This window comes from Coturnix japonica, chromosome 1 (assembly GCF_054131305.1).
Source record: "Coturnix japonica strain WE chromosome 1, WE-NBRP24, whole genome shotgun sequence".
NCBI lineage: Eukaryota > Metazoa > Chordata > Aves > Galliformes > Phasianidae > Coturnix > Coturnix japonica.
In genome coordinates, this window is record NC_140663.1 from 127797813 (window position 1) to 127822777 (window position 24965).

At 37.9% G+C, this 24965-nt stretch overlaps 1 protein-coding gene across 2 annotated transcripts in view; it reads right to left on the reverse strand.

Moving 5' to 3' along the window:
- The window catches only part of COL4A1 (collagen type IV alpha 1 chain), a 105729-nt gene that overhangs the window by 21923 nt on the left and 58841 nt on the right, over positions 1-24965 (reverse strand). For both annotated transcript variants that reach the window (XM_085535069.1, XM_085535076.1), the window contains exons 3-34: positions 22364-22453; positions 22233-22277; positions 20809-20853; positions 20636-20698; positions 20481-20534; positions 20192-20218; positions 19182-19265; positions 19012-19074; positions 17979-18014; positions 17395-17436; positions 16329-16418; positions 15694-15729; positions 15486-15545; positions 14977-15021; positions 14709-14762; positions 14246-14287; positions 13296-13389; positions 12686-12721; positions 11463-11627; positions 9412-9507; positions 8433-8516; positions 7890-7960; positions 6606-6797; positions 5640-5808; positions 5165-5257; positions 4959-5063; positions 3002-3099; positions 2542-2692; positions 2116-2229; positions 1520-1687; positions 863-952; positions 10-162 (exon numbers count right to left, since the gene is read on the reverse strand). In XM_085535069.1, the coding sequence (XP_085391195.1) occupies positions 10-162; positions 863-952; positions 1520-1687; positions 2116-2229; positions 2542-2692; positions 3002-3099; positions 4959-5063; positions 5165-5257; positions 5640-5808; positions 6606-6797; positions 7890-7960; positions 8433-8516; positions 9412-9507; positions 11463-11627; positions 12686-12721; positions 13296-13389; positions 14246-14287; positions 14709-14762; positions 14977-15021; positions 15486-15545; positions 15694-15729; positions 16329-16418; positions 17395-17436; positions 17979-18014; positions 19012-19074; positions 19182-19265; positions 20192-20218; positions 20481-20534; positions 20636-20698; positions 20809-20853; positions 22233-22277; positions 22364-22453 (2755 nt within the window). The remainder of the gene's footprint in view (positions 1-9; positions 163-862; positions 953-1519; positions 1688-2115; positions 2230-2541; positions 2693-3001; positions 3100-4958; positions 5064-5164; positions 5258-5639; positions 5809-6605; positions 6798-7889; positions 7961-8432; positions 8517-9411; positions 9508-11462; positions 11628-12685; positions 12722-13295; positions 13390-14245; positions 14288-14708; positions 14763-14976; positions 15022-15485; positions 15546-15693; positions 15730-16328; positions 16419-17394; positions 17437-17978; positions 18015-19011; positions 19075-19181; positions 19266-20191; positions 20219-20480; positions 20535-20635; positions 20699-20808; positions 20854-22232; positions 22278-22363; positions 22454-24965) is intronic.

The following is a 24965-nucleotide window of genomic DNA, read 5'->3' on the forward strand; positions in this document are numbered from 1 at the left end:
AGGAGTTACCTTTTTCTCCAGGATCTCCTTTTTGGCCTTTGAGACTAACCATGTCCATGGTGTCCATGCTTCCAGGTATTCCTGGAAGACCAGCTTCACCTTTATCCCCTTTGACACCTGGGTCACCCTGTGGTCCAACCACACCTTTGAAACCTTGGCTACCTGTAAAGCACAGAATGTTTTGTTGCAGTATAAAACTTTGCAGAGATATTTAGTAGACAAGAACAACTATTTATTCAAACCTTGTACATGGGCTAACATGTTGTGGAAAACTTCTTTTATCTCAGATGCAGATTTTTTTATATATATATACAATATATCTACTGAAAAAATGTAGTATCTTTTTCCTACTTCACAGTCATTAGTTCTAGACCCTCTCAAAACCATGGGAATGGAAGCTGAAAAATCATAGAATCATATAATGGCCTGAGTTGAAAAGGACCATAATGATCATCAAGTTTCAACCCCCCTACTATGTGCAGGGTCACCAACCACCAGACCAGACTAAGGATTTAAAAATAGGCTACCAATTGAATGATTGAATTAAGTCCCTCTTGCTGGCTATTTATAACTTAAAATGCAGCATTTTTCTGGGAGCAATACCCATAGCCTGCTTTTACCTAGCCAACCCTTATGCTGTTGAAGAACAGACCAAAAATCTTGACTCGGTGCCCAAATACATGACTGCCCCAGGATATGGCTTTCTAGATTATACCATTTCTAACTTACAGGGATGTTACATGACATAAAACATTCCTTAGGCCAAGTGTATTCCTTGTACTTCATTATTTTCAGACTTCAGTTGGGGAAAAAAGTTGATTTTAAGATATTCTAGAAAAATTTGAGAAAATCTCTATCTTACCTTTTTCACCAGGCAACCCTCGATCTCCAACTGGTCCAGGAGTCCCTGGCAACCCTGGAGTTCCCATAACTCCCATTTCTCCTTTGGCTCCTGAAAGCAAAATTAAAGAGTGAATAAAAGAAATAAAGCAAGTACTGTAAAGAAATATGAGAAGTGGAATGATTTACTCCCAGTTATATTAGGGATTGTTCCACTTAAGGAAAAATGCTACAGAAAGGATAATCTAATGTAAAACAGCCTGATAGAGAAAACAACAGTAAAATAGTGTTACAAAAAACAGAATATAACAATTTGTAAGAGGTTTTTAACAAATTCTTAAAACCTCCAACTACAGTAAAACCTTTGTTGTCATCAACAAAGGCATTATTTAAAACCACATTCTATCACTGAATAATCATCTTCCATTACTGCAGATTAAAGCCTTGTTCCTGCAGATAGCTGTATTTCATCCACCAAAATATTTCAGTATGAGATTAAAGCTACACATCTACTGAGGCATTTTGTTGATAGCAGCCAATATGTTTTCCCCAAGTACAGGTTCTTTGATGGATCAATTCCTAATTGAATGAAGGGGCATCCTAACAGGACTTAATAAAACAGTTGTCAAAGACAGTAGTTTCCGAGGTAGATTACTTTCCTAGAAGTGAATATGTTTACCTGCTGATCCTTTCAGTCCAACAGATCCTTGTGGACCTGGCAGGCCAGGTAACCCCACAGACCCTGGTACTCCAGGTTGGCCCTGGCTACCTTTATCGCCTTTTGGCCCTGGCATATCCAGACCTGGGATTCCAGGGAAGCCCCTTTCTCCTTTTATTCCAGGAAATCCTATGAAAAACAGATGACATGGGATTAGTTTTTTAGAAGAAAAATGGGAACATAGTTAACAAGCATACCCAAGAATGTCTCGGAAATTACTGAATGAAGAGTCAAAGTCAGTTTCTCTATTTACATCAAAAGAACAGATTTTCTTGTTTTCCTGCCTGCAGCCTCAGTCCTGTATGTATTAGTCACAGTAACCAAAAGAGACTGAACAAAATGACATTTTCTCAGCCCTTGCCCTGCTTTACAGAGCAGATGGATAAGGTCTGCTGCCATGCTCCTCACTGCCCCACCATGAATCTTATATTGCAAAGCTGTTCATGAGCAATGCTTTTGTGAATATCAACACTGCTCTATGCAAAACAAACAAACAACAACAAAACATAAAAGAATAAGCACTTCAAACCATCAGCACAGGAGCATTTTTCTCTCACCTGGTGGCCCCTCAGGTCCTGGCTGCCCAGCAGGCCCTGGCAATCCTGGCGGGCCCACTCCTGGTGAGCCTTGGGGGCCTGGCAAGCCTTGTAGTCCAGGGAGACCTGGATCTCCTGTTGGGAGACAGAGACCAGAGTCCTTGAGACCTTGTTTGCTGAGACTGCTGGACAGATGCTTAGAAATCACTTGGCCAACAAAACATTTCAGCCTCTAATACCTCCCGCCTTGGCTCAGAGAAAGAATTGCTTTTTGGTGCTTGCCCTTTGCTAGTAATTGTGGTAGGTGAAAAGGAGGAAAGAGAAAGGAAAAATGAAAACACCTTGGGAAATCAGGAGGATTTAAGTGGTGAGTAGGCCTATAGTTACAGGGAAGTAACTATTAAAAAGAAATACAGAACTGTATATTTATTTTTCTGACAATATTACCTCTGAATCCTTGTTGTCCAGGTACGCCTGGGAATCCTTGTTCACCTCGTAAGCCAGGCAGCCCAGGATTTCCTTTTTCTCCAGGGATGCCAGCTGGTCCTGGGATGCCTGGTAATCCTTTAGGACCAGGGAGACCAACTCCTGGTTCACCCTAGCCATAAAATCACGACAGATTGGGAATCAATACATCAAAACCAAGAACTGATTCACTGACTGTGTTTTAACTACTCAGAAAAATAACAATACACAAGACTTCAGGACATAAACACAAGCCATTCAGAGTTAAAAACAAGCATTCATCTACTTTCTTCTTTTGCCTGTATAGTGAGAAGAAACACAAGATACAGGACAGCCTGGCCAAGGCTTTGGTTTTTTTCAATTAAATAAAAAGCAGGATATTTGCTCAGAGTCCTGTTCACATGAACAGTCACAGAAAACAGTATCAGAAGCAGACACTTACTTTTTGACCCTGTAAACCTGGCGTGCCTGGAAAACCATCCAGGCCAGGGGTTCCAGGAGTCCCCGGCAGACCAGGTGAGCCAGGCTGACCAGGGAAACCTACAAAATAAAGCTCATATCATTACTACCTATCCCTGTAAACATTCCCTATTGTTTCTTCACACCTCTAACTGAATTACTCACACCCTCAGAGGGTCATGCTTAAAAGGTATGTGTAGTCTCTTACATCAAATTTCTAGGGATGCCATCATCCAAATATCAGTGTTCTCAACAAAGGACACTTTGTGATTACACAAACAGAGATTTAAACACTAGGTATCATGCCACAAAGAAATAAATTGTAAGTGCTCTTAAATAAAGCCCTTATGGGTTAGTATTATTGAGAAACATCCTGACTGAAAAGCTGTGCTCCAAAAGTCTTCTTCATGGAGGGCAACTGTAGAAGAACTGTTCAGTCAGGGCTTGAATCATTGACTGAGCACTTGCTGAAGGAGTGTGGCTGGCCTAGGGAGCACAGGCAAATTGTTTGCACCTGTGATCCCTGCATGACCAGCTGGGGTGATCCCAGGGTGGAGTCATCCTGGACTTGTATAAGGCCAGCCACTGAAGGGAGAGAATCTCTCTGATCTAGGCTGCTTCCCTAAAGCTGTGCATCCAGAGAGCTCCTTCACCAGTTGGATGGGTTCCATTTATTTTTTCTTTATATAACTAATGGTCTACCTGTGAATATTTAGCCTGGTACCACTGAGAACCTGTCAGAAGCAATTTTGCTTCTTTGTAATCAGAACACTAACTCAATATGTGGGATGTAAGACTGAGGGATGCACAATGGAAACCATATTGGAGTCAGTAGTTTCTGATCAGTATATGTAGCCTAACTTGTCCTACACATATCTCTGTTTTCACATGCGTTTCTATGCCAAGGCTGGCCCATGGGCTGTGCCCCCTGAATGCTAAAAAGAATACAGACAGTATTCTGTAAATCACTTAAAGATAGTACTTGCTCAGCACCACTACACGTTCAGTCAATTGAAATGAAGCTCCTTTCCTAGGTAAAGTTCTGAGGGAGTACAAAATTATACCTTTAAGCCAAGCCCTGGAAAAGTCATGAGGCAGAGCTGCATTGAAGAAGGACTATCTGAAAGAAGAGTGCTTTACATATCATTTCATTCTCACTGGCATTGAAGAGCATACAGCAATCCTTTTCTAGGTGCTATGAAACTCTTCTATTCAGTTTCATGGTAATTTTGGATAAATCAGAGGTCTTCACAGTTAGATCTGCCTTTTTTTTCCTAAAAGTCTTTCTGACCCTCCCAGTTTGATGTGTGGAGAACCTCAGAAAATGAAATAATAAACAAAGAGTCTAGGAGTTGAGGTGTCTGTTGAAAGACAGTCATCTAGAGAAGAATGAGGAACAGCAGCATTATAAAATACATTTCCTGCAAATCCAAAATGAGAATACAAACATAAATGTAGACACTCTTCTATGCACATCCTCTTGCAGTGGCCATTCAAGGAAGCCTAACTCTATGTAGATATGCCTGTAGTTAGACCAAGTCACTCACATCCACCTGGGACGCAATAGAGGTGCTAGTGCTGGCCCAAAAAAGTCATTATTATGTCAACATGTTGTGTTGTTGTTTTTTTTTTACCAACCTAAGCTGTGCCTCATCTTTCAGAAAGGCCATCTCATCTCTCAGAAACCTCAGGTATTTTAGTGTAATATGCACTGTATTTCTTTCTGCTCTGGCAGTACTGTTGACACTGGTTGTATCTGCACTACATCACTGCACAAAGCAGGTGTGCCTTGAAATATCCTTCCAGAATTTCAAAAGGGAAGTTCTTCTGCTACGCCTCCCAAACCCCTTCGTGCAGCCATGGCTGGATTACTGTAGTCCTCCATCCACACTGCAGTTACATCAGCTCTGTTAGACCACAGATAGATAACCTTGTCTTACCTTTGGGTCCTGGAGGTCCAGGAAACCCTATACCTGGCTGGCCGACAGCACCTTTTTCTCCTGGCAGGCCAGGTCTCCCTGGAAGCCCAGGATTCCCTTTGTCACCTTCACAAGGGTAAACAAGAAAAATGTTAATACAAATGTTAGCTTCGGGGAAACAAAACCATTATGATAATCAGACAAAGATTAAAAAGATTCTGTACTACCTTGGGGTCCAGGGAAACCAGGAGGTCCAGGAAGGCCATCTGCCCCAGGAGGTCCAGGGAGTGGTACAGTTCGTCCCGCTTCACCCTTTGCCCCTGAAAATGTAAAGATGTATTAAGTATGGGAACAGATTAAATAGAGAAGTTTAATCCACATAGCCAATCGTGTTAGTCTCTCTATGCCATTACAACCAACATTTATCAAGTTTATTACAGAAAGTTCATAGAAAACTAAAATGAATTAGGTTTAAGATGAGTTTAAACCATCTTGTGTGGCCTAACTGGAAAAAGAAGAAAAAAGAAAAGCAACCTAAAAAATGTGCAAGTGAGCTGCTGGAAAAAAACACTGTTCCATTGGTCAAAATTAGGCTTTTTTTCCATCTTAAATTACAGCTGATGCTCACTTAAAGGTCTTTTTTTTTTTTTTTTTTTCCCCCCACATTTTTAATTGTTTTAAAAGAACATACTATAACATTACCTGGAAGACCTGGTAAACCTGGGGTTCCAGCAAAACCTCTGTCTCCTTTGTCACCAGGTAGCCCTGCAGTACCTATCCCAGGAGGGCCAGGTAAACCTCTTTCACCACGTACTCCAGGGAATCCAGGTTGGCCAGGGGGACCACGTTCTCCTTTCAAGCCAGCTGTACCCTAATTTTTGGAAAGTATAAATAAAAGTTATGCCTAACTGGCAAGATTGAATACATTCTTCTACCTGTGTTAGTATTTTTTAACTTAGCTCTAGCACAGCATCTTTGTAACACCAAAGAAGGTCAATTCTTAATCACTGAACACAATGGAAATAGAACCAGATTACATGTAGGCCAGCACATGGAAATCACACCTAGTGCACAATGCAGATAAATGGACAATTTAGGCTTCTTTCCTAATTGTGGATCTTGGAAAAAATCTGAGCTGCAGATACCAATCCACATACATACCAGCTCTCTAGCACAGAAAGACTTAAAAACATTAGTTTCTAGAGAAGGTAAGTATGCTGGAGCAGAGCTGAAACTTGCATTAATGATCCCTACTTGGACAAGTGCATTCCTTTAATATTCTCCAGATGCAAGTTAAATCTTCCCCATTAGTTCTCATTATAAAGGGGGAAAGGGACAAAAATGATGCTTACACCCACAACTTTGTGAGGGAAATGACCTTGCTCTGTAGCCCGAAAAACAGGAAGTCAAATAATGATTATGTCTGAGCTGGATTACATATTTGCATGACATGTTCTAAGAGAGGTCAAAATCAAACTCTGAAATACTCTGTTGTTGAAGGGCCCTACTCCTTAACAGCTCAAGGAAAAACAGAATCTTTTGAGGAGGAATGAACGACAAGACATGGAACAAAGCATAGAGCCAACAAACATAAAACGTATAGGACAGGATGCAAAAATAAAGAATCATGCAGCAGGACAGTGTGTAAACATAGATAAACATACATACCGATGCTCCTTTTGGACCTTGAGGACCTGGCAATCCATCCTTTCCTGGTATTCCTTCTCTTCCAGGAATACCTGGTTGTCCTGGGAAACCAGGATCTCCCTTTTCACCTTTCAGGATGGAATCATAAGTAAAATCTCCTGGTTCTCCTTTTGCCCCAGGGCGGCCAATGAGTCCTGGAGCGCCTGGGGGCCCCTGAAATTTCATAAATTCAGATGTCATCAGTTGCCCAATAAAAAAGAAAACAGACCTTCAGAAATTAAAGACTAGATACAAATAGAAAAAAAAACAAAAACAATTTGGTTTTCAACCAAGGAGGTAAAATGAGAATATTTTCCAGGACACAGCAGTGCAAATAAGGAATTCATGCAACTCTCCCTCTCTTGACCACGCTGCCAATATATCACACCATGGGTACTGCATTTTATATGGTGAATAAAACTGTACATTATTTACAAAAGAACTGCAGGTTTTGGCACCTAAGATCTATTCTGAATTTTCAATAAACAACCCACTGGATTTCAGTTACATCTGTATCAAGGTAATCTAGGATTTTAAAATAGGTTTTGTCAGAGCAAATGTGTCTGTCCCAACAGTCAAATTCATAGTAATGCCACCAACCCTGTTTGTATGACAAAAATAACAAAGGTATCTCTATCCTTAGAGACAATTTATAGTACCATCAGAAGTAGTACTTGCACATTTAAACTGTCTATGCAACTCAAAACAAATGATTTTGCTTCTTTGTGCTATGATTAGAACTGTTCTGATTCCCGTATCCAGCCTTACTCACAGAGAGTTCTGTTACACTGCATCAACAAAATAGTCATCACTTTAACTAGGTTTCATAGAGCACACAGAACACACAAACTGTTGAAGTATACTGCATGCTAACATTGACTAACTGCTTACACTACACTAGATGGCACTCCCTCAATATATTACGTACATATTAGCAAAGAGTTACTGTATAGATACACTGCTACATGAGAAGGTGAGTGCAGACCTACATCTAGTACACATGAAATCCTGCTTTTCACCCAGCTTCACTGCTGAGTTTATCTGATGGGTAAGCACAGAAATGCAACCCATTTCTGATAGCTGTTTTTTCTCCTCACAGCTTGACAGCACTGCTTCTTAGTTTATTTTGGTAGGTAAATCCAGTTCCTCCATTTTATTATATCACTGTGCTGATCTATTTTTAAACACAACTATTACACAAATACTGAATATTTTTGATCATATAATAGAAAATACAGAGATAGAATTCACTAAGCCATTACTTACAGGTACGCCTGGAAGGCCATCAAGTCCAGGTAAGCCTCTGTCGCCCTTGAAACCTGCCTGTCCCGGAAAACCTTATCAGAGACAGAAAAATAAGAATTCCATTTATTGCATTATTTTACAAATTATTCATATAATATGAAGCCTTTCTAACTCTTCACAAAGTGTCTAATTAATAAATGGAACTCTGCTAAAGTCAGTGAAGTTGTCTGTGTTCATGTGCTAGTAGGTTTCATGTGTCTGCATTCACAGGCTCAGAAGCTGATAGGGCATCTGACCTACCAGGCAAACTTTGCAGTCTTCAAACTACATAAAAACTACATAAAGCTTGCATTTGTTCTCTAGAACAAATACTAAGTATGTTATCACTGTTTACATGTGGCACTTCTATGATAACGGTCTTTTTTTTTTTTTTCTTTTTTTTCCCATTAGTTTCACAGGCAATTTGATTAATGGGAGAAAAAAAAAATTAACCACATAGTGCACACTGGACTTTCAGATTTTAGCCTTGGCAGTTAATTTTCAGGTAGCTGCTGGGTTTTTTACCTGCTGGACCTGGCAGTCCTTGTGGTCCTGGAAGTCCAGGAGGTCCTACTTTGTCACACAAGGTACAGGTTTCACCTTTTTCACCTGAAAAAAAAGAAGTAATGAATAACAATACCAAGATTTAAGGCAGCTGCAGCAGACAGAATCCAGTGGCAAATGTCAACTTAATACACTATGTGTTGAAAGAATAAAAATAATTGTGTTATTTCTAACTATACTCTTCGAAGAGAATTTATCAGTAAACTGGTATTCAAAAACCTTAAAAAAATTGAAGGAATAGAATGCAAATCAGCTTATTTATTATCCTACAGATAATATATAACAAAGACATTTAGAAGGAACCAGACTGAAGAGGATCGAAAGGAAGAGAAATATACACCAGGTATAGAAGATATTAAAAGTTTAAAGCAGAAAAAAGAAGAAACTCTACAGCCACTGCAATTTTGTGGTTTTAGAAAAGAAGTCTGTTTAATGAAATTAGGAACCATTATGTAAGTGAACATAGCTCATTTTTTGTACATGTTCATTTAGCTGATACTGCTAAAACACATAGTTGACAGTAGTACTTACAAGCGTAGCAATTTTAGATTCAATTATAGCCAAGGCAATGATTCATAAACCATTTCCTTTGCCAGCTCATCTTCCCTTCTCAAACTCTTCATCTCAGAAGTCATACTTCAAATTGCCATGAACAGCTCAATTTGTACTTAATTAGTCTATACTCAACCCTTTTTTCTTCCCAGCAATGTGTAGGATAAGTGAAATATAAGTGAAGTTTGTGTCAACCAACTCAATCAACAGTGTCTTTCTTCTACTCACCAGAGACCCATCAAGCACCCTGCACGTTCATGAACTGTTTCTGTAACTAATATTAAATACTGTTTCCCTGGATCACACTGACTAGATCAACACCTGACATTCAAGCCACAAAATACAAGGCAATAGGAAGCAACTGCACTTTCACTTTAAATAATATTACCTTTCTCTCCCATCTCTCCTGGAAATCCGTGTTGCCCTGGAGGTCCAGGTATACCTGGCGCACCGGGTTGCCCCTGCTGACATTGATCAATTCCATCTGCAATTGAAATGCAATAGAGACTATTGTTTGGCAAACACAAGTTTCCATTATAGGGCTGTATTTATGAATGTTTCAGTTAAATGTATCATTGAGTAGCCATAATTCAGGATAGCCTTTCAGTTTTCTATTTCTGTCTGCTAATATGAAGAACCAACCGGAATTCTTTCTTCTGATACCAAATAAACCACTTAAGAAACCCCTGGAATTACAGAAATAAAAGATGGCTCTGCCTTAACAAGGTCAAAAACAACCTTCAGAGAAAGCATATTTTTATTCTAAGCTTTGGCTGTGAGAAGTGCTTTGGATGAAAAAAATGTATATTTGTTAACCTTGAAGGAAATGGTGATGTTCTGAAGAAATTTTTTATGAAATGCTTTTATACCTAACCTAGAAAAACAGTAAACTTTCTAGGTCAAGAGCAGATTGTTAATATCTGTTTAACTTCTTTAAACTCAATAATCTTTCTGAAAATGTGAAACCAAGTATACTAGGAACTGAAATAGGTAACAAATGAGAAGATTTAGCAAACTATACAGGAATACAAATCAAGCCTATTCTGTTTGATGTTATGATGTCAGTTCCTAATACAAACTAAGATAATTTTGGCCAAAGTCAATAGTCAAAAAGATCAATTGATGTTTGAGAAACAACAGTTAAATGCAAAGAATTAGTTATTTTTTTCCCACTACACATCTGAAGAAAGCTAGTCTGGGGAAGGAGCAAATTTAAGCAATAAAAGAAATATGTTTAATAAAAAAAAAATGGTGGGAATTGTTATCAATTTAAGGGACAAGGGATGTTACACAAAGGAATCAAAGGCTGCATAAAATAAACATGCCAATTGCACATGCCATTTCAAGTTTCACCTGACCCCTTTTGTCTGTAGACATTTTGTAATCTGCTGGAGAACTGTAAGTAAAACACTACTTTTCCTCTCACTGTGTATGTAAAAAAAGGTAATTCTTATGCTAGGATTTACAGCCTAACAAAATAGATAAGACAAGTTAATTTATAGCATTTACCTAAAACTGTATAGAATTATATTTTCTATTATCCTTATTTTATATTTTCTATTATCCTTGGTTCTCTTGTCAATTTTATGTTATTGTTCTTTAGTTAGATAACATCAAACACTTCAGTTTACAATTACACAATACAAATTCCAAATGAATGATGTGAGAAACCAAAAAATACATAGAAATGGTTAAATATAAAAGTTGAAGCAATTTGTTTGCAATACTGTTTAAAGGCACAGATGGCCCAGAAAGTACACTCATGACAAATACAGTAATAGAATCATAAAATACAAAACTAGGAAGAAACCAGAAACATCTAAGCCTGGTATTAATAAAATTACTATTAATATTACTCTGCATAAGAAGTAACCCTAACATACATGCTTCTTTATTTAAATTACATGATTGATGTTGACTGATATGTACTATCAAAAATGGATTTTTTGTGCAGTGTCAAATACTTTATTTTCCCCTTTAAAAATGCTTTGTCAGAAGGTAATTTCACATAGCTATATAATATGCTGTTGTTGTTACTACAAATACTCTTTGTATGTATTTGTCCCATCATTACTAACACTTCATTTACCTCCATAAGGTAAGTGTTAATCTCATTCTCTTGTAAGATAATTTCATTTTACAATGAAAACTTCTTAGAAATTAAAAAGATACAGTACAAAGTTCTTATACGAGCTCAGTCTGTATATTGGTACTCCAGACTTGTAAATTGTGATACATGATCAGAATCTTTTATGCTAAGAGCAATATTAGTATCTGATGATTTTTTTTTTACTTGATCCACTCACAATTCATATATGCTTCTTCCAAGATGTAAATGCATCCTGATTATAGCGTTTATAATACAGTCTCCTTTATCATGACCAGGCAGAGTGCATTACTAAGACTTCACAGCAAAAAACAACTGAGCAGATTACTTGCCTGTTACACCTGGAGGACCTGGTGGGCCGGGCAACCCGGGCGGGCCTGGGAAACCATCCCTTCCTGGAGGTCCAGGTATAGGGAATCCTGGAGACCCCTTTTCACCTTTTTCACCTCTCTGGCCAGGGACACCAGGTGATCCTACCATGTCTGGAACTGGTCGACCTATGGGCAGAGTGAAATACAGGTGAACAAAGTTGCAAGTAAAAAGAATAATATTATCAACACATGAGCTTCTGTTGGGTTTCAGAGAGAAATGGGAAAATCCTAGTAATAAAGTGGTGCTGTACTTTTACATCTGGTGATTTGTAAAAAAATTCAGGGCATATGCTTTCTAAAGCTCAGAATAACTCCCTTCCATGAAGTCCCTGAGCAAACGCTGGAAAGAGTGACTTTATGAGATTTAATTTAACCAGTTTTTGATGGCTGGGAAAAAGTGGTGATAAAGGAGTTCATTTAGTTACTACATTTAGAAACCATTACATTTTTCCTTATCTCATAGCAACTAAAATCTTAAACATATCTAGAAGTAGATGGCATCTCTAAGAACTTTAGCAAACGAGTATTCGGTGAGGCTAGCAGACTTTCAGGAATGCTAAAACCAAAACCGATTGTGGGAATCATAAGTAAGCAGCAGCCAATAAAGACAAGCAGCTAAACAGATCATAGAAAATAAACTCATCAAGATCTAGCTGTTTGTACAGACACACAGGTTCTTTTACTTTAGTTATTTTTGTTAACAACTGATAATTAGACTTGACTACATGAACTATTTTTAGTCTTCTGCTACAATTCAGGACCATGTATAAATCTAAATAAACATCTATATTAATGTAAGTAATGTAAGTCTTAATTTCAAAAGGGTAATAACAGACGGAGAGCAACCATTCTTCTTTAGGGATTACTACAGGTATACAGCACCTTCTCCCTAAACTGTGAGGAATTCTGGCAACTATACAACCCTGATTAACAATAATTTCATACTTAGCTCACTACTAAGAGTTACCAGAGCCCTACAAAAAGAGCAAGGTTCTATCACATCAGACGTATCAGAAAAGCAATTCATGGGAAAAGTCTAGGGTGGGATTAGGTCCTCAGAAAGGCCATGACATGGGCACCATGTAAATCAGGCTGGAGGCTGTTGAAGAGACCACCTCTCAGAGTTCTCCATCCAAGAAGGAGAAAGGAAAAAAGTGAGCAGATCAGTGGCCATACATCCATACCTGGAATTCCTGGGATCCCTTGTGCACCAGGGAAACCTTTAAAAAGAGACATTTTCAATTAGGCAGTCAAGTCAGCAATGCCAACACAAGTGAATTTCTAGCACGTATTATTTAAGTAAGTATCACAAGTAATATGTACTCTTTGAACCAAAGGTTAAGTTAAATAACCCATGGGTGTCTCCAAACAAAACACTTAGCCAAAAGGTTGCACAAAAAAAAAATAATGTGAATGCTCAATTTTTCCCTGTCTACTGAGGAGTACTGCAAATTATACAAAACAGTTTTAAGATTAAAATCTTTTACAGGAATCTTATGCTTGCATTGATTTCTATATTTGTTAAATAATCTCACTGGTTTATTTAACCTCCATAAACCCATTTTCCATTTTAACCTCTTCAAAACTGTTAATCAAATGCAGTCTTATTTACAATGAGAAGAAGCATGCCACCAACTATGACGAAATGTAATAGCTTGGAAAAAATTAGATAAATATCTGGAAGATTCTGGTATTATGTAGAGCCCCTGAGCTTACAGACAGTGGCATTTTAATTTCCTTTAACATGAAAAGAAAAAGCATAACTCAGTCAAAAAGACAAGTCAAAATACATACCTTTTTCACCTTTTTGACCTTTTATTCCAGGCAAACCTGAAACTCCAGGATCTCCTTTTTCACCAAAAGTATCTATTGGTCCAGCATCTATAATCTAAATCACAGGACAAAGACAAGGACACTAGAAACATGCAACTGTGCTCCAGATTTATCTCATCCATTCCAACCTGATGGTACAGAAGCCACTTTGTTTTGTGATAACAGCTTTGAGAAGTTTTGGTCATAGCACCAATCTCAGTGATAGGTAACAACTGTTGTGAGAGTGTTGTAGCTGCTAAGAAAGTAAGGATTTCCTACTCTACCAAAATTTCTTCATATCAGTAGTAGGTTTAAGTGGAGAGGTTGATCACACCTTTCTGAATGAAAAGGATGTAAAGAAATCTCAGCACGTTCTAAGCACTGATCCATTAGGTTAGTATTACTTTTCATCTTAAAATACACTATTCTGGCAATTTCTGCTGTTAATTTGAGTTATACATACAGCATACTTACATCTACAGTACAGCACTCAAGAAGCACGCACCTTCTTTCAATACAAATTATCAGATGTTGGGAATTTTCTCACTTGCTGGGAAAGCAGCAACATCAATGACATATCTGCTGCTAACTAGCCCCATTTTTCATTTGCTGTACAAAAATTACTATAGGCTGCAAAGCTGACGTACATTCTTTGGAACTCTCTTTTTGGTTAGTTTGTATGGATTAAAAGTTTTGTATTCAAAAACATTCAAAATTCATATGCTTTGAGAGCTCCTTTCCCAAATTTCAAATATACTTAAAATTAAAGCTCCCAACTTTTGTTTCCATTGAGAAGAACTGAGAACATGACTAATTTGAATGAGATCAGAACATGCACTGTCTCTTTTTATTTCTCAGTGTTTGAGTGCTTTGACTTTCTTAAAATATACATCTTCTGTTAATTTTAAAATAAAACAGTTTATTTTACTTACTCTTCCTGGAGGCCCTTGAGGACCCTGATCACCTTTTTCACCCTAGATCAAAATACAAGTTATGTTTTAAATCCAAATCTGATGCTCCTCACCTCCAAAAAATTTCCATAGCAAATAAACACTTGGATACAGACTCATACAAATTCAAGGTGCTAGGCACCTGGAACGCTCTAAGCAATAATCAGTTAGCTAGTAAGACCTGCATTGCTTTACACTGTATAAAGAGAATCTGGGATCTTTAGGAATGCACATTTGAACGTTTGGTGGCTAAGCAAAGAGCTTGTAAAAATAAAGCATGCATTAATCAATTTGTATGAGAGACCTAAACCAGGGATACCTAAGCAGTGTTGATTCTTACTTTTCCTAGTCTTTGCGAAGTGACTTTACAACACAGCAACATCCATTTAGTACTGCTCTATGTGCATGTGTGCTCAAACTTGTCACTGAGAAGGCAGTAACTCACCTTAGCACCAGGTTCCCCAGGCCGTCCTGGAATCCCAAACCCTCCAGGCAAGCCCTGCAAGTAAGAGATGGTGACACCAGATAAGAAAAATACAATTGTACATTAGTTCTGGAAGCATCAAAGTTCTAAATTAAACTATCTGAATACAATTTTACGTGAACAACTTGGAAGACAAGTACATTTCAGCCACTTATAACACAGAGACATACAGACAGTTCTTTCTTTTTGAATGCTCAAAATAGTATTGAAAATGTGGTGAAATACATACGGGTTCTCCCTTTGGTCCTGGTTCACCATCTTTTCCAGGCTTTCCCTGTAAAACAGCCAAGTTCCACTCTGCTTAAACATAGAGCCATGGGTACACAATTTCTAAATACAGTGAGTGATATAATAGAACAAAACAATCATTACTGTAATGCATTTGTTAAAGAGTCCTAACAGCTAACAATGTAGAGAGTATAACACAAGAAAATTTTGATTGTCTATTGCTTTTCTTTACTTCTGTGCAGGAATGGCCTAATTTTGCTTCAGCTGGGATCAGTGGGAGTCTTGCTTCTGCTTTCAGCACGGCAGCCACTGTCATGAGGTCTTCAGCTATTTGAAAGCATGGCATTTTTAACAATACTGAGTGTTCTCAATATCTTGAATTGTATATCTTCCCTTGCTTGTTTGATATAAAGCATATTTGATGTTTCACTGATGATTCTAAGTTTAATCTGTTTATGAAAACAATACAGCAACTGTAATGATGTTACTGATAAACATGAGCATACTTACCCGTGGACCAGGCTTCCCAGGTTCACCCTTTTCTCCTCTGTAACCTGAGCCCGGCAATCCCTGGAAAATAAATGCACACCAGATTAATAACACCATCAAATTCAAAAGTATGTTTGCTTTTATCAAATAAGCAAAAGGAAATTCAGGACCATCTTTCGATTCTTCAATATTTTTATTGTAATTAAAATAAGGATTGCACAGTACTTACTGGGACTCCCTGTTCACCCTTTTCGCCTGGCTCACCCTAAAGAAATGACAAAAAATGCAGATTAGTATGCAGAATTTTACACAGAACTCATTTAGTGTTTAATCATTTATTTCTTCATGTCAGACAGCGTGATTAATTCTGTTCTCCACTCCAAGAACTATGCCTAATAGCAGGATGTGCAAAAAGAAGTTGGACAAAACACAAAAATTGAATCCATTAAGCTAATTTATTATGCTGGTATATATAGCTTATAGGGTCTTATTCGATAAGTGAAAAAATAATTAGCATCAGATTTTATTGAGGTGATTCTGTACATGAGAAACCCAGCATAAGCTATCTAATAGAATTTTCTAAAACATTTGAGGCTCACAGGGCAATGCTTATTAATCCTCTTTCTTCAGAAAGTCTTCAGTCTTTGGTTATACGCATTACTTATTTGTGCAATCATTTATCATCATACTTTTCTGAGAAAATTCTAAGAAGACCATCAAAATTCATTACATAAAGTAAAGCAATTTTGAAAAGTAAGATGTAGGTGACTCAGTATTTTCTTTCTCCTCTTTTATCTTTCTTGTTAGTTCTAATGCCTAAACTGTAATAGGGAATACAACAAGATCAATCATTTAAGGTCTCACCTTTTCCCCCTTTATGATTTCGCTTCCTTTTTCTTTCATATGCGGTGCTGGTCCTGGTGGCCCTGGGGGACCCTGGACCCCTTGTTCTCCCTGTCAACACCAAATTTGGGATAGTCCATTAAAAACAGTACTGAGGCCAACATTGGAAAGACAAAAGTAGGTCATACTCTGTGTTAGTATTTATTCATCAACAGCAGGGTAAGAATCTGCTTATATAATGCAGAAGGACAGTAAAACACCTCCATAAAGGATGGATACATTTCTGCCAAGCAGTAACACATACATACCCTTCACAGAAAGGGTAGTTAAGTACTGGAATAGGCTCCCCAGGGAGTTGGTTGAGTTGCCGTCCCTGGATATGTTTAAGAGCCATTTGGATGTGGTGCTCAGGGATATGATTTAGCAGAGAGTTGTTAGAGTTAGGGTACTATGGTTAGGCTGCGGTTGCACTTGATGACCTTCAAGGTCTTTTTCAACCTGGGTAATTCTATGATTCTATATCAATACCACTTATTTTTCACACATAAAGCTAACATATCCAAGAAATCTTCACATTCATGTCAAAAATTTTCAAGCAATTTTATGGTAACAAGTTAATTTCAGTGATGTACCATTCATGAAAAATCCTATTCAGTGGGAAAACTGTGTTTCAAAGTACATAGATAAGGTAGTGCCGAAACACTCATGGAGCTGGCAGGAAAGCAGTATCACTGAGTAAAACCTACCAACAGGACAAAAATAAGAGAGGTCATTTGTTTGGTACGACTGCAGCAAAGGGCTTTAAGTTGGACAGCATGAACTGCCATGTTGTGTGATGGGACATTGACCATTTTTACAAATAACCTGGCAGTGCTGACATCATCATATCCAAACTCTGTAACTGCTCATGACTTCTATTCACTTAGTTATGAGTTACGGCTTTGATTTACTCAAGTTGCCCCAAATCCACAATGCCACAGCACTGATTTTCTCCATAAGTTAATTACAAGAGTTTAGTTATTTTAAACAAATACAGTCTTCAGAATGTTTCTGGCAGCTGCCCTCTAAGTCTTCAAAAAAGACATACCTTTTCACCTTTGGGACCTTGAAAGCCCAAGCCCATGTAGCCCTGAAAATAAAAATTACAGATATTAAGTACACTTTTATCAGCAGGAAATATGTGCATACATACACACATATCAACGTGTTTTGTACATAGCTAAAGTCAAGGGAAAGTATAAAGACATGACATGTCATTTAAAGGTATGTGTGAAACAAATAAACCACATTCTTATCCTTCGGGTGTCACAACAATGCGTGAAAAAAATATATAGGACAAAATTTATCAGATCATTTTAATGTCAGTATAGTCTTCTCTTAACATTTATTAACGTTTTACTGATAAATTTTAACATTTTAAAATAAGCCCAAATGATCACAGCATGTTGTAATTGCTAATAACTTGATCAACTGAGATAAGAGACCAAACCACACAAACAAAAAGTTAAAAATGTCTCTATGTGATGCCCCCCCCTCGCCCGGCCCCCCCTTTCAGACATAAAAATGGATCTCAAATTGTAAAGAAAACATTCCTTTAAGATTGTTAGTTTCTAAATTTTGGGTAACTGATATGCTAAGCAAGTAGATGATCTTTTTAATAAAATAACTTACCTTTTCGCCTGGGGGTCCTGGTGGCCCAGGGGGACCCTACAAGACATTAATTTTTTTAGCATATGTGTATATGGTATGTTAGGTGAAACAATTCCAGCAAAAAACAATTTCAGCAAAAATGCAGATCTTTCCATTAAGTCAAGATAAAAAGTATTTTTCTGCTACTGCCTGTAACTTCCAACTTAGCCTACATAATATAAATGAACAGAAGCTGTCAAAGGTCTTCCATCAGACCTTTCTTCTCAGTTAGGAGAACTAGATCTAATCAGCGTGTACATGGGAGACAATCACAGAGAATATATGGTACTGTACTGCAAAATAACTTTATTGCTGACTTTTTTCCCCAGTTTTGTGCACTACTGACTGCTTGTGGTAAGTATTAATGGTCATCTTTCTCTCATTAAGCTTGTTCTTTTTACCTCAACAAGTACAAATGCTTACTAAACTGAATGTCCTTTACAGTAGGATAAGAATTCTGACACAGGTGTTCATTTTAATAGCCAGAAACACTGGGTGGACGTCCATTAGATGGAAATAACTGATCGCTGCTAACGTTAACTGCAGCCAGCACAGGAAGAGAAGATAGTACGTTCCACCAGATCCAACAATATTTCAAGTATTTAAAGCATCTTAAACATTTGGTAATTATCCAAATGACAGGCAGTTGGTACTGCCTTGCTTTCCGTGGTACTTCTTACCCGACTGCCCATAAGAACCATCTCAGCAAACATTTTATTTAGATCTGGCTGCTATTTTCTATAAACTAAGTGGAAGAAGAGAGAAAAGGAAGAATAACTATTACAAGTCCATTCCTACAAAAGAAAACTCCAGATCTGCAAGAAGAGGACTCTAGGAGTAGCTGCTATTGAAAACCATGTACCTTCAAAACTCACAGTATTATACTCACAGTAGAGTTCAGAAGACTAAACTTGAAGCCTGGAAAGGCCGGTTGTCTTACCCATATCTAACAAACACCTTGCAGGATTTTCCTGTAATAGAGGTCTGTAAGTGAGTCATTAGAAGAGAAACTTACTGGTTCTCCTGGAATCCCTGGTGGCCCCATTGGTCCCTGAAACCCTGGAGTTCCAGGTGGACCCTATAAAAAACAAAAAGGTAAAAGTAGAAAGTGATACATATTCTTCAGTGCTGTGATATTTAATTTTAATTTAAACTCACAGCTACTCAAACATCATTTAGACTTACAGGTAGTCCAGGTTGGCCAGGAAAGCCTTTATCACCTTTTAGCACGCTAGGAGGTAAAAGACCAATCACTTCACCTGGATCTCCCTATATTTAGAAAACAAAAGAATAGTATTTCAACATCCATTCAAACATATTCGAAAACATTACTATTAAGTTGAGAATTCAGCTGAAAAGTAGCATGAGTTATTTAGTAAAAGTTAAGAAAGGATCACATTTACAGACATCTAAAGAGATTCCAGTACCAAATCATCACTCATTCCCTAATTTTCAATGGGTAAGCAGAAAGATTTTCCCACCAAATCTATCAATACTTACAGTAATACTTAAGAATCAGAATATCTGACTTGGCTGCTAATGGAACTGCTAATGGAAGTAGGCAGAGATCCTATTCTTATACCTAATTTGGAAATCGAAGTCATTCATAGAATCCTTTTCCTTCAAAAAATGAATCCTCTTTGTCTTCTGAAAACTATTCCAATTGTTATCCACTTTTTAACATTTTTTTTCTTTCTTTCTTTTCTTTTTTTTTTCTGATAGCAAAAGATCCCACTGTTTCCTGTTTTTCTGTACAAATTTTTTTTTATAGTTATTGTGGGCTATAAGACCTTTTCCCTCAATTTTTCTCTACATGGAGTGGTTTACATAATTGAAATGTCAATATCAAAACAAAGTTTGGAACAATAAAACTTACCTAAATCGTTATGCATAACTCAGTGGCCATTATACTGCTTTTGCATAGTTAACGATATATAATACATTTTCCTATTGTATTCCATCTAATAATTACATTCTTAAAACCTGTCTGGAACAACTCATACATTCAATCGTTACGAACTGGATGTATCTCCACTGCCTTTACTTAGGGGCACTAAAGAGTTGAGTACAAAGTGAAGAATCCTGGTACAGTTTTTCAGTCCTTAAATAAGGACTGACAGTCTCACAAGGTGTAGATTTCATCCTAATTCTGACTGTTATAAAGAGGATATGAACACATTTATGACAAAAGGTACCTTCATTCCAGGAGGTCCTGGGGGTCCCTGTGAAAGAAAAGATATATTTGATGTTACTTTCTTCAGAGAACCACAGAATCCTTAGAGTTGGAAGGGGCCTCTGGAGACAATCTAGTCTAATTCCTCTGCAATGAACAGGGATATCCACAACAAGATCAGGTTGCCGAGGGCCCTACTCTTCAGTACTGTGTATTTTACATTTCATAATCTATATAATTCCATAGAATACAAACTACATTTCAAGAATCAGAGCTGAAACAAGTGAATGAAGCACGAAGAATCTACTTACTATGCTCCCAGTCAGCCCCGGTAAACCTGGGGGACCTACTGGACCTCTTTCACCCTATGGGGAACAGAGAAATTGGTTTTGTTTAGAGAACATATGCTTGAGGGATGTTTTTATTTCAACACAGTGATACCGTTATAAACATATGGAAGTGTCACCTTTGTGCCATTACATCCTGGAATGCCAGGTGGACCAGGAGGGCCATCTTGTCCAGGAATGCCCTGCATGAAAAGGAAGTACAGATATTAGCAATACAGCATTAATCCAGGCCAGATGTCACCTGATGTCCACTTCTAATGTTCTTTTAAAAATACATATACTTCACACGTACAGGGAGGCCTGGGTTTCCTGGAAATCCTGATGGTCCTGGTGGGCCCTGCAATTGACAAAAAACAAGTTGGAAATCTGAAATGACAAAACCATAAAACACCAATGACAAGTTGCAACCCCAGACTCATTGCCTATGGTGACATTCAAAAAATGAGAAAAACTTTTTCTCTCTGGACAGATTATTCCTAATCTTCAAACCTCACAATCACGATGCTTTAGTAATTGATAACCAAAAGCAAATGTTTATATTTCTATAAATTTTTAAGCAGTGATATATATTTTATTCTTCAGGAATTGGATCAGTCTCATGCACATGTAAAAAGGAATGCAGATTTTGTTTTCTCACACCTATGCTTGACAACAAAAAGGAAACCAAATGAGTTGAAGTGCCTCTTTCTCCTTGAAGAGGAGTAATGGATCAAGGGTGTGATCTGGTACATCGTTTTCATCATACCAGTTTATTTATACACGCAATACTACTTAACATATACATTGCGAAGCAGAAGAGATGTATGAGATTTCAGAAGATGAAATAGCATATCTGCATCTGCCTAAACTTTTTTATTGCTAAAGTACAGTCTACTATTTGCCAGGTGATTCTGATTTACATTAATATGCAGAATATCGTGAACATCATGGATTTAAATACGGATTTCTTGATCTAGGAGAACATCTCCCTGTAACAGCTTAGACATTACATCTGATTTTATAAATTACAAGTACTGCAGACACTGCAGACAAATGTAGAACTGAATCGAGATAGTATTTTGAAGATCTGTGGGTAAGATGGCATATCTCAAAATGTGTAAGGGCTCATAAAGTCACTCAAATTCTCCTTCAATGGGAGGTTGTAAAATGTGGAAAAGCTCAGAATGAGCTTGATATCTGACAAAACCCCAAAAGACATGGCCTTGGTTAGTATGATGTGTTAATTATATGCTCTAATAGTACCACATTAAACAGAAATTACACGAGGAATTTATAGGCATGTTTAGAGCCTCCTTTAGCATTGAAAAAGAGGGAGGATCTTTGCCCCAGCTTTAGTTTGTCTCTGCCACCTGTGCACATTTTAAACATATCTCTGCTTTCAAGTGTATCAGATTATCCAACTGAGTGCTTCAAAGAGGTAAGATGGTTCATATTCAGGTTGGAATAAAGCCTCTCAGTACGTCAGGGAGATATCAAAGGAATATCAAAACCAGAGCTGTTGATAAAGTGGTAAGCAACAGGTGAAAACACAAATGAAAGAACTGCACTGACTGCACAGTGAACTTCAAAGGCAAGAGCAAGTGTCTTGAAATTACTGCACAGCACAAGGTGATGCCATTGATTAACTCAAAGTGCCCACTTGAAAGCAACCATGAAGTCTGAAAGATATATAAGCCTACAGTCTTTAGAAATGCAAAAATGTAAGTTAGAACTCACTCTTGTTCCTTTTGTTCCTGGCAGCCCTGGTTCTCCAGTATCACCCTGTAAAGGAAAAGAGAGATCTCTGTCTTTCCAAGGGACAACTTAGGGAAATATGAGTGTTTTAAATATTAGAGTTTAATTCTTACCTTAAGCCCTGGTGGCCCAGGGGGACCTTCAGGTCCTTGCATTCCAGGAAACCCAATCACACCCTGTAGTCCCGGAAGGCCTCTTTCTCCCTGTGAGAAGAAGAAAACCCATTAGCAACACCACAACTTAAACTGCTTTTTCTAGCAACCCACACATCCCCTGTTTTCATACTGAAAAAAACAAACAAACCTGACAGGGAGTAAGAGCTTAGATGTGACAAACAACAGTTTGTGCTGGTCTTTCAATGAAGGTTCATTATAAACAAAGAAATATTTCTTTTTGATAACAGGCTGGCAAAGGGTAAATGTGGCATGATAGAAAACATTATTTGAATTTCAACAGAAAATTCATTTCTGTCTCCCTGGACAGAACTGTTCATAGCATATTTATACCCCTGGGACCAGAAAGGTCTCTATCGTTCTAATAAGATTTATCTTATCCTACACAGATACTACTATATCCTGATAGTAAATCTAACACCCTAAATCAGCAGTTTTATTCCTGAAAACTGCAAATATCACTGTTCAGTTGCTACTGTATGAATAGCCACTAACCACTCCTCTTCTTAAGCACCATTCACAACAGTAGATTTTGGAGAATAGGCTCCTCAGTCTTCACTTTCAGGTGGTTCAGAGCCAGTGCTTCATGATATAGAGTCATCTGAAGAAGCTGAACTCAGAGATTGTATCTGCCATCCTTTTACAGCTATATGGGACATAGACATTTTCTGTGCTCTCCTTACTACCCCAAATGTATTTCAAACAGATAAATCTAGAGGCAGAAAATAAAACCCATCTACACTATAGATCAACACTGCTATCACTGCACTTTGACTTTTCACTAATGAAAGCAAGAGGAATGCTGTCCAAATAAAGAATGAAAAATCTACACAGTGGGGAGAAGGGAAAATAAACACATCCATGTGTCAAAGCCTGAAAGCAGCAAATTAAGCAAATCAGAAGCTGACTGCTATTTGTAATTAGCAAATGATTTGCTAGCAAGATCTTAGAATAGTGAGTAGTTTAGTGAGGAGCAAGAAATCTCCCCATTTGCTCAGGATAAAGAATACCAGCAACATTCTGGTAGCTGGTATGGGGACAGTCAAGGACTGAGCACACAAGAGAAGAGCATCTGTGTCTTGGAGAGATGGTAAAATGGGTATCTTGCAAAGAGAACACTGTGATAAGCAGGCAGGGGGAGCAGTGTGATGACTCACAGACATGGTGCTAGTTCATGGTTCCTGAAGATGGTTCCTGAAGATGACAGGAGTTGGAAGTTGTGGAGTGAATGGGTTGACAGAGGTGTTTATTGCCTTGAGTAGGATTTTGTTGAGATGAAGGAACCAAGGAGTCCAGAGATGACTGATAGGTAAGAAGAACAGGGCCAGGGAGAAAGCAGTGAAGTAAACCATGGTTGAGATTATAAGAGCATGAGAAAACAGAGGGGAAATGAAAGCAAAATAACAACTTAGTACAGGGAAATAAAAGAAATCTACTGGCTCTAGCTGTATTCATTGCTCTTCGTGAGGCTACTCCTGTTGACCTGAGTTTCTAGAGGTTTGGGCTGTAATTTCCCCCTGTATCTCAAGTCTCAAAGAAAGGGAGCAAGAGACACACCAAACACCTACAGCCCCCACAACATGACATGGAGTGTGAGCTGAGTGTCACAGCAACAACCAGTCCCACCAAAAATTAAGCACCCACTCCTACACATTACTGAGAAGAAGAAAAAATGGAAGAAAAAAAAATGGAAGGGTTTAGAGAAGCATGTCTGAAAGTACCTCACTGCATCCCTTTCAGCCCTATCCTTAATAACTCCCCCCAAGTCAGCACTCAGAAAACAGGACTGCTGTCACTGTAAAAAATAAAAAGGGTCCAACACAAAGTTGACTGTGAGAAGTTTTTTGGTCCAGTAACACCATAACTTGTTTGTAATGCTTCTGCATGGGTTCCTGATGGAGCAGAAGTCTGAGGTGAAAGGTGCCCACTCACATTTTTGTGGTATGTTTTTGGACTGGCTGTCATGACTGGGGGAATGGCATTTCTACATTCAAAACAACACTCATTTATTAAAACCTCCTACCTGGAAAAAATCTCATATTTAATCTCCTCTCTTTCCTCACTGGGGAAAAATAAATAATAATAATAATAAATCAATTAGAAGTTACCTTGTGAGGGAAATAAACAGTTTTTCCTTGAAAGCACCAAAACAGCATTTTAGTTTACCCCTCAGCATTCATTGTCAGGCTTTGATAATAATATTTTCTAGTTATAAAATCCAAGGCAGTATGGGGTGCTATCACAAAACACTGCAAAACAAAGCAAATAGCTGAACAGACAAAGAAACATATTTCCAGGTAAGTACAAAGTCCAAGTTCTGAAGTAAGCACCTCAGAACAGGACTGTACACTAAAGTGTGGGCACTTGCTTTTGTGACCTGCTGGGAAATCCATTAAGAAGACAAAAGACACTCAAGTACATAAAGCAAGGTTTTCCATTACTGAAGGAAAGTAAAGTATGTGCAAATGAGAAGAAAACAAGATTATTATGACACCTACATAGAAGCATGAGTCATACATAACACAGCTAATAATGCTTTCTG